This window comes from Phocoena phocoena, chromosome 5, assembly GCF_963924675.1.
Source record: "Phocoena phocoena chromosome 5, mPhoPho1.1, whole genome shotgun sequence".
In the NCBI taxonomy this organism is placed as follows: Eukaryota; Metazoa; Chordata; class Mammalia; order Artiodactyla; family Phocoenidae; genus Phocoena; species Phocoena phocoena.
The window spans coordinates 42,581,909-42,593,938 of record NC_089223.1 but is presented as its reverse complement, the minus strand read 5'-3'; the positions used below and the strand labels follow the sequence as shown (position 1 = coordinate 42,593,938).

The 12,030-nt window shown below is 38.6% G+C and overlaps 1 protein-coding gene across 3 annotated transcripts in view; it reads left to right on the top strand.

Annotated features, from left to right (window-relative positions):
- Positions 1-12,030, top strand: part of CFAP299 (cilia and flagella associated protein 299) — a 630,144-nt gene that overhangs the window by 235,126 nt on the left and 382,988 nt on the right. For 2 of the 3 annotated variants that reach the window (XM_065878061.1, XM_065878060.1), the window contains exon 3: positions 10,982-11,072. In XM_065878061.1, coding sequence (XP_065734133.1) covers positions 10,982-11,072 — 91 coding nt within the window. The remainder of the gene's footprint in view (positions 1-10,981; positions 11,073-12,030) is intronic. The other variant, XM_065878062.1, reaches the window with a different exon arrangement.

Sequence of the window (12,030 nt, the reverse complement as noted above, 5' to 3'; positions counted from 1 at the left end):
CTGTCAATCAAGGCTGGGTTGGTCCTCCAGGGTGTCAGGAACTCTCCTTCTTTCTCTTGTTTCTCCATAACAGTGGCCTCCCACTTAAGTCAAGATGGCAGCTGGAGCAACAGTCATTATATGGCATTCCAACTACAGGCAAAATGGCACCCACCCCCTTTAAGTACAGAAGTTGTATGTAATTTTCACTTGGATACCATTGTGCAAAAATTAGTCATATGGGCATAAGTACCTGCAAAAAAGCCTAGAAAATGTAATCTTTATTCCAGGAAGCTACATGCTCAGGTGAAAACCGGGGTTTTATTTTTATGGAAAAAGGGAAAACAGTGTGGGTCAAAGTAAGTGTCCAGGGACAGCAAAAATTCTACTGCAATTATTTCCTTTTCCTGTCCTGCCCAGATACCTGCTAAAAACCTCAGCTGTTTGCAAGTGAGCTAGGCCTGGCAGAATATTAGGAGTTCCTTCCCTGCTAGTGAATGGTACCTAGAAATCTATTCTTCTGACTTTTCATGTCTGATAAACTTGGGAATAATTTTGATCTTCCTTGGTACTCTCATAAACATCTACTCCCAGGAACAATAACAACAATGCAACCAAACAGTAAGTTGAAAAATATGTGATAAAATGAACAACTCACCAAATGATACTATATATGCTTTTATGGGTACACAAGTATATACATAAACAATAGACAATAACCTTGAAGGATGCATGCAGAAATGATAATGATGGTTACCTTTGGTGTTTTGGGGCAGGGGTTGGTGATCAAATTGGACTTTAACTTATCTGTAATGTACTAAAGATTTACAGCAAAGTAAGGTGTATTTGGGGAGGTGGGAGGAGTGGGGAGTAGACTTACTATATGGAAACCTTTAGGAGCTCTGCAGTATCTTAGCTAGATAACCATCATGTCAATTATAGGTTTTGATTGTGAGCAATAGAAACCAATTCTAATGAACTAAATAAAAAAATGAGATTTATTGGAGGAGCACTGGTTATCATAGATTTGAAGAAAAAGTTGAATGAGGAGATTATGTAGTAGGAATTAAGGACAATCACTACAATTCCAGTTGCTTTTCATCCTTGTGTCTCTCTGTTTATGATGTACGTTCTCTTGAGGTTAAGTGATATTGGTTAAGCTTGAGGCATATTCATTCGCTGGGGTTTGGGAGGTAAGAGTTGTGAGTGAGTGGGTACGTTAAATGACTGTGTTAACAAAGCATAGCAAGTGGGAGGGACCATTTTCCAAATAAAAATTAGGTTCTGTTATCAAAAGTGGGAAGGGATGTCAGGGAGGCAAAAGCAACAGGTGTTTATGACTATCACAGAAGACCACATACTAGTCTATTTCATTCCTTCAACCATAATTTTTAGAAGTTTTGTGGGTCTGTGGGAAAATATTCTGCTTTGGAGCTAAGATTAGTGATCTTAATTTCCAAAAGCATCTTTATTTGGTTAAATTGCAATGAACCACATTATTTAACACATTTTGTATACCTTTAAATTTTACTCAGAAATTGTTTTCTTTATTGCTCTTGTTTACTGAGCTATCTACTCTCAGCCTTTGTTTGGTTATGCAATAGAACCAAGGGGTACATAGGATACTGTTTACAGATATTTGCTACTCTTCCCTGGGCAGTATTATACTTTTCCATCCCATTGATTTCAGGCATGGCACTTGCCTTGGCCAATCAAATGTGAGTGGACATGACATGAGTCTCTTACAAGCAGATGCTCTAAGAGCCAGCATGTGACCATGTTCCCTCTGCACAATAACCAAAGATGTTTCAGATAGAGGCTATTTCATGAGCCTCCCAGTTCATCCCTTCAAGATGAAGAGCCACAATCAACCTGCTATTGATGCATAGCATTATTGAGAAATAATCCTTTGTAATTATAAACCACAGACATTTGGGCCACTTGTTACTATAGCATAACCTAACCAGTCCTGATTGATACACTTGTAAAACTAATTCTCTGTTCAAACTTCACAAAGAATTTCTAACTCGTTCTGGTTTTAAATATAGACCATAAGCAGGAAATTAGGTAGAAACTGACCAGTGATGAAAAGATTAACCTGTGAGCAATGGAGAAAAAATACATGTTTTCTGGGCAAGCTTCTGACAAAATAAATTTGACATTTTAGAGATTTAATGTCAGAGCAGTGCATAGGTGTATTATAATATGGAAGACTCACTTTTGAATAGCACAATAAATTGAGAAATTTCTCAAATATCTGATTCTCTGCATTGGTACCAATGAGTAGTTTATGTATATTTAGATATTTTGATTATTAGTTGATATTGATACTATAAGCCAAGGCACATAAAACTAGAAAAGAAAAGCTGACAAACTGTGATCAACTTAACGAGTTGAATTTATAGTTCAACAAAATTATCAGTAGGTTACATATTGTACATGCCTATATTGATTTAAAGAAACCTGGTAGTAATCTCTCTTTAACTCTTCACAAAAAGAAATCACCAGGTCTATTTCCCTTTTAAATATTTCCTTAATCTATCCCCTCTTATTCTTACCACCACTGCTTTAACTCAGGTCTTCATCATCTCTTACTAAAGCTCCCTAATTAATCTTTCCATTGTGGCTCTCCTCCATGCTATGTTTATCACAATGCCTGGATACTATTACTGAAACACAACATTGACCATCTTATTTTCTCGCATACAACCCTTGTGATTCAACATCTCCTAGAAGATAAGCCTCAAGCTCCTTAATGTAGCATACAAGGCCTTCCTGGAAAGGCAGCATGGCCTAATGGTTATGAGAATCAGTTTTAGAACCAGACTGCCTGAGTTTGAAAACAGGTCTGCTCCGATTAGCTGAGTGGCCTTAACTAAATATTTACAACAGTATGTCTGTAAAAATATTAGCTTTTATTAATATTGTATGGTTTCTCCTTCACTTCCTGTGCTTACTTTCTGACTGTTTTGCAGTTACCCAAGGGCACCTGGCAGTTTTTCATCTCTGTTCTTTAATTCCTTTGAAGTTACTCATAACTCTTTCCCTCTTCCACCACCCTCACCCCCAAACTGGCTAATGCCATCTCATCTTTTAACATTTAGTTCAACGATGGCTTTAAAACTTAAGATTAAGTGACTTATTTATCTCTTGTAAAAATAAAAGACAGTGTGTGTGTGAGAAAAAAAAAGATTAAGTGACTTTTCCTTGAATAGGTAAGATATTTCTCTTATGATTCAATATCCATCCATATCTCTATTATTACATTTATTACATGGTATGATATAATGTTCCTGTATCTGTTCACCTCCATGAGACCACAGGCAACTTGAAAGCAGGAATTATGTCTCATTTATCTTTGTCCCTAGTACTGTTCCTGGTACATAATAGACATGCAATAGAAATGTTTGTTGAATATATAGAAAATTGCTAAATAAAGAAATGCTTATTATTTCGCAAATCACTCTTGAACACACTCTTTATTTTGTGGTTCAGTGTTGCTTGATCAAGATCGCTGTGATAAATTTTCTTTAAAATTTATTTCCAAAGAAAGTCATTTCTCTCTTGAATTGTTAATGCTTTCTTTTCTTTTTTTTATTACATATTTATATTGGAGTATAATTGCTTTACAATGGTGTGTTAGTTTCTGCTTTATAACAAAGTGAATCAGTTACACATACACATATGTTCCCATATCTCTTCCCTCTTGCATCTCCCTCCCTCCCAACCTCCCTATCCCACCCCTCCAGGCGGTCACAAAGTACCAAGTTGATCTCCCTGTGCTATGCGGCTGCTTCCCACTAGCTATTTATTTTACGCTTGGTAGTGTATATATGTCCATGCCTCTCTCTCGCTTTGTCACAACTTACCCTTCCACCTCCCCATATCCTCAAGTCCATTCTCTAGTAGGTCTGTGTCTTTATTACTGTCTTACACCTAAGTTCTTCATGACATTTTTTTCCCTTAAATTCCATATATATGTGTTAGCATACAGTATTTGTCTTTCTCTTTCTGACTTACTTCACTCTGTATGATACACTCTAGGTCTATCCATCTCATTAAAAATAGCTCAATTTCGTTTCTTTTTACGGCTGAGTAATATTCCATTGTATATATGTGCCACATCTTCTTTATCCATTCATCTGATGATGGACACTTAGGTTGCTTCCATCTCTGGGCTATTGTAAATAGAGCTGCAATGAACATTTTGGTACATGACTCTTTTTGAATTATGGTTTTCTCAGGGTATATGCCCAGTAGTGGGATTGCTGGGTCATATGGTAGTTCTATTTGTAGTTTTTTAAGGAACCTCCATACTATTCTCCATAGTGGCTGTACCAATTCACATTCCCACCATCAGTGCAAGAGTGTTTGTTCCCTTTTCTCCAAACCCTCTCCAGCATTTATTGTTTCAAGATTTTTTGATGATGGCCATTCTGACTGGTGTGAGATGATATCTCATTGTAGTTTTGATTTGCATTTCTCTAATGATTAATGATGTTGAGCATTCTTTCATGTGTTTGTTGACAGTCTGTATATCTTCTTTGGAGAAATGTCTATTTAGGTCTTCTGCCCATTTTTGGATTGGGTTGTTTGTTTTTTTGTTATTGAGCTGCATGAGCTGCTTGTAAATTTTGGAGATTAATCCTTTGTCAGTTGCTTCATTTGCAAATATTTTCTCCCATTCTGAGGGTTGTCTTTTGGTCTTGTGTATGATTTCCTTTGCCATACAAAAGCTTTGAAATTACATTAGGTCCCATTTGTTTATTTTTGTTTTTATTTCCAATTCTCTAGGAGGTGGGTTAAAAAGGATCTTGCTGTGATTTATGTCATAGAGTGTTCTGCCTATGATTTCCTCTAAGGGTTTGATAGTTTCTGGCCTTACATTTAGGTTTTTAATCCATTTTGGGCTTATTTTTGTGTATGGTGTTAGGGAGTGATCTAATCTCATACTTTTACATGTACCTGTCCAGTTTTCCCAGCACCAGTTATTGAAGAGGCTGTCCTTTCTCCACTGTACATTCCTGCCTACTTTATCAATGATAAGTTGACCATATGTGCGTGGGTTTATCTCTGGGCTTTCTATCCTGTTCCATTGATCTATCTTTCTGTTTTTCTGCCAGTACCATACTGTATTGATTACTGTAGCTTTGTAGTATAGTCTGGTCAGGAAGCCTGATTCCTCCAGCTCCGTTTTTCGTTCTCAAGATTGCTTTGACTATTCGGGGTCTTTTGTGTTTCCATACAAATTGCAAAATATTTTGTTCTAGTTCTGTGAAAAATGCCAGTTGGTAGTTTGATAGGGATTGCATTGAATCTGTAGATTGCATTGGGTAGTATAGTCACTTTCACAATGTTGATTCTTCCAGTCAAAGAACATGGTATATCTCTCCATCTATTTGTATCATTTTTAATTTCTTTCATCAGTGTCTTATAATTTTCTGGATACAGGTCTTTTGTCTCCTTAGGTAGGTTTATTCCTAGATATTTTATTCTTTTTGTTGCAATGGTAAATGGGAGTGTTTTCTTGTTTTCACTTTCAGATTTTTCATCATTAGTGTATAGGAATGCAAGAGATTTCTGTGCCTTAATTTTGTATCCTGCTACTTTACCAAATTCATTGATTAGCTCTAGTAGTTTTCTGGTAGCATCTTTAGGATTCTCTATGTATAGTAACATGTCATCTGCAAACAGTGACAGCTTTACTTCTTCTTTTCCGATTTGGATTCCTTTTATTTCCTTTTCTTCTCTGATTTCTCTGGCTAAAACTTCCAAAACTATGTTGAATAAAAGTGGTGAGAGTGGGCAACCTTGTCTTGTTCCTGATCTTAGTGGAAATGCTTTCAGTTTTTCACCATTGAGGATGATGTTTGCTGTGGGCTTGTCATATATGGCCTTTATTATGTTGAGGAAAGTTCCCTCTATGCCTACTTTCTGCAGGGTTTTTATCATAAATGGGTGTTGAATTTTGTCAAAAGCTTTCTCTGCATCTATTGAGATGATCATATGGTTTTTCTCCTTCAATTTGTTAATATGGTATATCATCTTGATTGATTTGCATATATTGAAGAATCCTTGCATTCCTGGGATAAACCCCACTTGATCACAGTGTATGATCCTTTTAATGTGCTGTTGGATTCTCTTTGCTAGTATTTTGTTGAGGATTTTTGCATCTATGTTCATCAGTGATATTGGCCTGTAGTTTTCTTTCTTTTTGACATCCTTGTCTGGTTTTAGTATCAGGATGATGGTGGCCTCGTAGAATGAGTTTGGGAGTGTTCCTCCCTCTGCTATATTTTGGAAGAGTTTGAGAAGGATAGGTGTTAGCTCTTCTCTAAATGTTTGATAGAATTAGCCTGTGAAGCCATCTGGTCCTGGGCTTGTTTTTGTTGGAAGATTTTTTTTTTTTTTTTTTTTTTTTTTTTTTTTGTGGTACGCGGGCCTCTCACTGCCGTGGCCTCTCCTGTTGCGGAGCACAGGCTCCGGAGGCGCAGGCTCAGCGGCCATGGCTCACGGGTCCAGTCGCTCCACAGCATGTGGGATCCTCCCGGACCGGGGCACGAACCCGCGTCCCCTGCATCAGCAGGCGGACTCCCAACCACTGCGCCACCAGGGAAGCCCTGTTGGAAGATTTTTAATCACAGTTTCAATTTCAGTGCTCGTGATTGGTCTGTTCATATTTTCTGTTTCTTCCTGATTCAGCCTTGGCAGATTTTGCTTTTCTAAGAATTTGTCCATTTCTTCCAGGTTGTCCATTTTTTTTGGCATAGAGTTGCTTGTAGTAATCTCTCATGATCTTTTGTATTTCTGTAGTGTCAGTTGTTACTTCTCCCTTTTCATTTCTAATTCTATTGATTTGTGTCTTCTCCCTATCCTGGAGAATGTTTCATGAGCACTTGAGAAAAATGTGTATTCTGTTGTTTTTGGATGGAATGTCCTATAAATATCAATTAAGTCCATCTTGTTTAATGTATCATCTAAAGCTGTGTTTCCTTATTTATTTTCATGTTGGATGATCTGTCCATTGGTGAAAGTGGGGTGTTAAAGTCCACTACTATGAATGTGTTACTGTTGATTTCCCCTTTTATGACTGTTAGTATTTGCCTTATGTATTGAGGTGCTCCTATGTTGGGTGCATAAATATTTACAATTGTTATATCTTCTTCTTGGATTGATCACTTGATCATTAAGTAGTTCCTTCTTTGTCTCTTCTAATCGTCTTTATTTTAATGTCTATTTTGTCTGATATGAGAATTGCTACTCCAGCTTTCTTTTGGTTTCCATTTGCATGGAATATCTTTTTCCATCCCCTTACTTTCAGTCTGTATGTGTCTCTAAGTCTGAAGTGGGTCTCTTGTAGACAACATATATATGGGTCTTGTTTTTGTATCCATTCAGCTAATCTGTGTGTTTTGGTGGGAGCATTTAGTCCATTTACATTTAAGGTAATTATCGATATGTATGTACCCATTCCCATTTTCTTAATTGTTTTGGGTCCTTTATTGTAGATCTTTTCCTTGTCTTGTTTTTGTTGCCTAGAGGAGTTCCTTTAGCATTTGTTGTAAAGCTGGTTTGGTGGTGCTGAACTCTCTCAGCTTTTGCTTGTCTGTAAAGGTTTTAATTTCTCCATCAAATCTGAATGAGATCCTTGCTGGGTAGAGTAATCTTGGTTGCAGGTTTTTCTCCTTCATCACTTTAAATATGTCCTGTCACTCCCTTCTGGCTTGCAGAGTTTCTGCTGAAAGATCAGCTGTTAACCTTACGGGGATTCCCTTGTGTGTTATTTGTTGTTTTTCCCTTGCTGCTTTTAATATGTTATTTTTTTGTATTTAATTTTTGATAGTTTGATTAATATGTGTCTTGTCGTATTTCTCCTTGGATTTATCCTGTATGGGACTCTCTGTGCTTCCAGGAGTTGATTACCTATTTCCTTTCGCATATTAGGGAAATTTTCAACTATAATCTCTTCAAATATTTTCTCAGTCCCTTTCTTTTTCTCTTTTTCTTCTGGAACCCCTATAATTCAAATGTTGGTGCGTTTAATGTTGTCCCAGAGTTCTCTGAGACTGTCTTCAGTTCTTTTCATTCTTTTTTCTTTATTCTGCTCTGCAGTAGTAGTTTCCACTATTTTATCTTCCAGGTCACTTATCCGTTCTTCTGCCTCAGTTATTCTGCTACTGATCCTATCTAGAGTATTTTTAATTTCATTTATTGTGTTGTTCATCATTGTTTGTTTCATCTTTAGTTCTTCTAGGTCCTTGTTAAATGTTTCTTGCATTTTGTCTATTCTATTTCCAGGATTTTGGATCATCTTTACTATCATTATTCTGAATTCTTTTTCAGGTAGACTGCCTATTTCCTCTTCAATTGTTAGGTCTGGTGGGTTTTTATCTTGCTCCTTCATCTGCTGTGTGTTTTTCTGTCTTCTCAGTTTGCTTATCTTACTGTGTTTGGGGTCTCCTTTTTGCAGGCTGCAGGTTTGTAGTTCCTGTTGTTTTTGGTGTCTGTCCCCAGTGGCTAAGGTTGTTTCAGTGGGTTGTGTAGGCTTCCTGGTGGAGGGGACTAGTGCCTGTGTTCTGGTGGGTGAGGCTGCATCTTGTCTTTCTGGTGGGCAGGTCCATATCTGGTGGTGTGTTTTGGGGTGTCTGTTACCTTATTATTATTTTAGACAGCCTCTCTGCTAATGGGTGGGGTTGTGTTCCTGTCTTACTAGTTGTTTGGCATAGGGTGTCCATCAGTGTAGCTTGCTGGTTGTTGAGTGAAGCTGGGTGCTGGTGTTGAGATGAGATCTCTGGGAGATTTTCCCCATTTGATATTATGTGGAGCTGGGAGGTCTCTTGTGGACCAGTGTCCTGAAGTTGGCTCTCCCACCTCAGAGGCACAGCACTGACTCCTGTCTGCAGCACCAAGAGCCTTTCATCCACACGGCTCAGAATAAAAGGGAGAAAAAGTAGAAAGAAAGAATTAGTAGAAGTAGAAAGAAAGGAAGAAAGATAGAAGGAAAGAAAGAAAGGAGGGAGGGAGGGGGAAAGAAGGAAGGAAGTAGAGAAGGAAGGAAAAAAGAAAGAAAGAAAGAAGATAAAGTAAAAAAATAAAGGTAAAATATAATAAAGTTATTAAAATAAAAAATAATTGTTAAGAAAAAATTTTTTTTAAAAAAAATGACGGATAGAACCCTAGGACAAATGGTGGAAGCAAAGCTATACAGACAAAATCTCACACGGAAGCATACACATACACACTCACAAAAAGAAGAAAAGGGGAAAAAATCATAAATCATGCTCTCAAAGTCCAGCTCCTCAATTTGGGATGATTCGTTGTCTATTCAGTTATTCCACACATGCAGGTACATCAAGTTGATTGTGGAGCTTTAATCCGCTGCTTCTGAGGCTGCTGGGAGAGATTTCCCTTTCTCTTCTTTGGTCTCACAGCTCCCAGGGCCTCAGCTTTGGATTTGGCCCCGCCTCTGTGTGTAGGTCACCGGAGGGCGTCTGTTCTTCGCTCAGACAGGACGAAGTTAAAGGAGCAGCTGCTTTGGGGGCTCTGGCTCACTCAGGCCTGGGGGGGGGGGGCACGGAGTGCGGGGCGGGCCTGCGGCGGCAGAGGCCGGCATGACGTTGCACCAGCCTGAGGTGCGCCGTGCATTCTCCTGGGGAAGTTGTCCCTGGATCTCAGAACCCTGGCAGTGGTGGGATGCACAGGCTCCCAGGAAGGGAGATGTGGATAGTGACCTGTGCTCGCACACAGGCCCCTTGGTGGAGGCAGCAGCAGCCTTAGCGTCTCATGCCCGTCTCTGGGGTCCGCGCTTTTAGCTGCGGCTCACGCCCGTCTCTGGAGCTCCTTTAAGCAGCGCTCTTAATCCCCTCTCCTCCCGCACCAGGAAACAAAGAGGGAAGAAAAAGTCTCTTGCCTCTTCTGCAGCTCCAGACGTTTTCCCGGACTCCCTCCTGGCTAGCCACGGTGCACTAACCCCCTGCAGGGTGTGTTCACGCCACCAACCCCAGTCGTCTCCCTGGGTTCCGACCTCCGAAGCCTGAGCCTCAGCTCCCAGCCCCGCCCGCCCCGGCGGGTGGGCAGACAAGCCTCTCAGACTGGTGAGTGCCGGTCGGCCCTGATCCTCTGTGCGGGAATCTCTCCGCTTTGCCCTCCGCACCCGTTTCTGTGCTCTCCTCCGCCACCCGCAGTCTCCGCCCGTGAAGGGGCTTCCTAGTGTGTGGAAACCTTTCCTCCTTCACAGCTCCCTCCCACTGGTGCAGGTCCCGTCCCTATCCTTTTGTCTGTGTTTATTCTTTTTTCTTTTGCCCTACCCAGATACGTGGAGAGTTTCTTGCCTTTTGGGAGGTCTGAGGTCTTCTGTCAGCGTTCAGTAGGTTTTCTGTAGGAGTTGTTCCTCGTGTAGATGTATTTCCGGTGTATCTGTGGGGAGGAAGGTGATCTCCGTGTCTTACTCTTCTGCCATCTTCCCCTCGTCTGTCTAATGCTTTCTTTTATCTGGCAAAGATAACCTAGTTTCCTGTCTTGCCTTGATTATCTCCACTCATAAAACTAAAACAGTGCTCTGTTCCAGTAACTGAATTGGCTTAAGTGGCTAATATTTTAGTTTTCTTATATTAAATTAATAAATTGTACTTAAATTACAGGCAATTTAAAATTATTTTTTGTAGTGAGGGGAATAAATATATTGAATTTTCATGGCATGATAAAAAGAATAATATGGGCACATAAATGTAATTAACTGTATCTGGTGTCAGTATTGATATTATTTATAAACTTGATTCCAATTATTTGTAAATAAAGACTGTATAACTGTTTGAAATTAAATTGAAGTATCTAATAGATTATAATGTGTATGGTTTATAATGATTTTGTATAATGTGTATATATAGTTTTAGTGTTAAAGGGATTGTCACTTGGAATAAACAAGCATTGTTTTTTGTACCCAGAGTATTTTCAACATATTTGTTTATCTAATATATTATAACTGAAGACCTGCTTTTTATAGGACATTAACAAGTGCTGGTAAAGACCTGCATGATAATTTTCTGAAGGCTCTGGCAGTGAGAGAAGAAGACAATCGCAGTGGAATAGTGAGCGTGAGTACATTTCATTCAAAGGCTAAAAGTGTATACCTTAAAGGCACAGTTAGTATATAATATATAGTTAGTTAATAACATAACTTTTACTACTGTCTCTGAAAGGCAATTCATGAGGGATGTAATATAGCTCTTTATTATTTATATATTATAAGAATATATGTAGAAAAAAATTTATTCCAATTTACATCTGTAGAAGTAGCCAAATGGTGAAAAATATTAGTAGTGTTCTGTGTATCTGTTGTGGGGAAAATGTCTGTATTTGGCAGACTGGTTATCATCTCCAACTCTGTGCTACTCCTATGTTGAAACTTCATACTTCTTTTCAACCCAAGCTCCTACTACACTTCTCCAAATCATGTCATCCACTCATCCCCAATGTTTTCCCCCACCTACCCGATTTGTGCTACCCCTATAGTCGTCCTATCGTCCTATCTGAGGAGGTGTGATAGAAACCACATAATGGAGAGATATGATTTTGAATCATACAAGGAGAGCATGCTCTTGCTTTATTAAAATATGTGCTAGATCAAATATTTAAAATTGCTAATATTATTTGGAATATTTGCTTTCATGCTCGCTAATATAATATTGGTGATAACAGTCTTCTCTAAGTCTCAAAATGTTCCAAGTTAAGGGTAAAAATAGACAAATATTCATGCTGAAACTGTAATAGTGAATTACAGAAAAATAATCAGAAGGAGTACAATGAAAAATTTAGAGCAACAGAAAAATATGTTATAAGGATGTCTATTTCTACCAAAGTTTTCTCAATAAAAAAATTGGCATTTTTCTCACTATCATGTCCCTTGAAAATTTCACATGCAGATAAAATCCTCAGTGTTCTCCAGAAAGAAAAAAAAAAATCATGCCTTCATTAGAGAATTGTATAGAATGATTCTGGACTTGAAAGCAGGGAAAGTTTCTTGGTGGAAGTGGGCTGAGTGAGGTTGGAAAT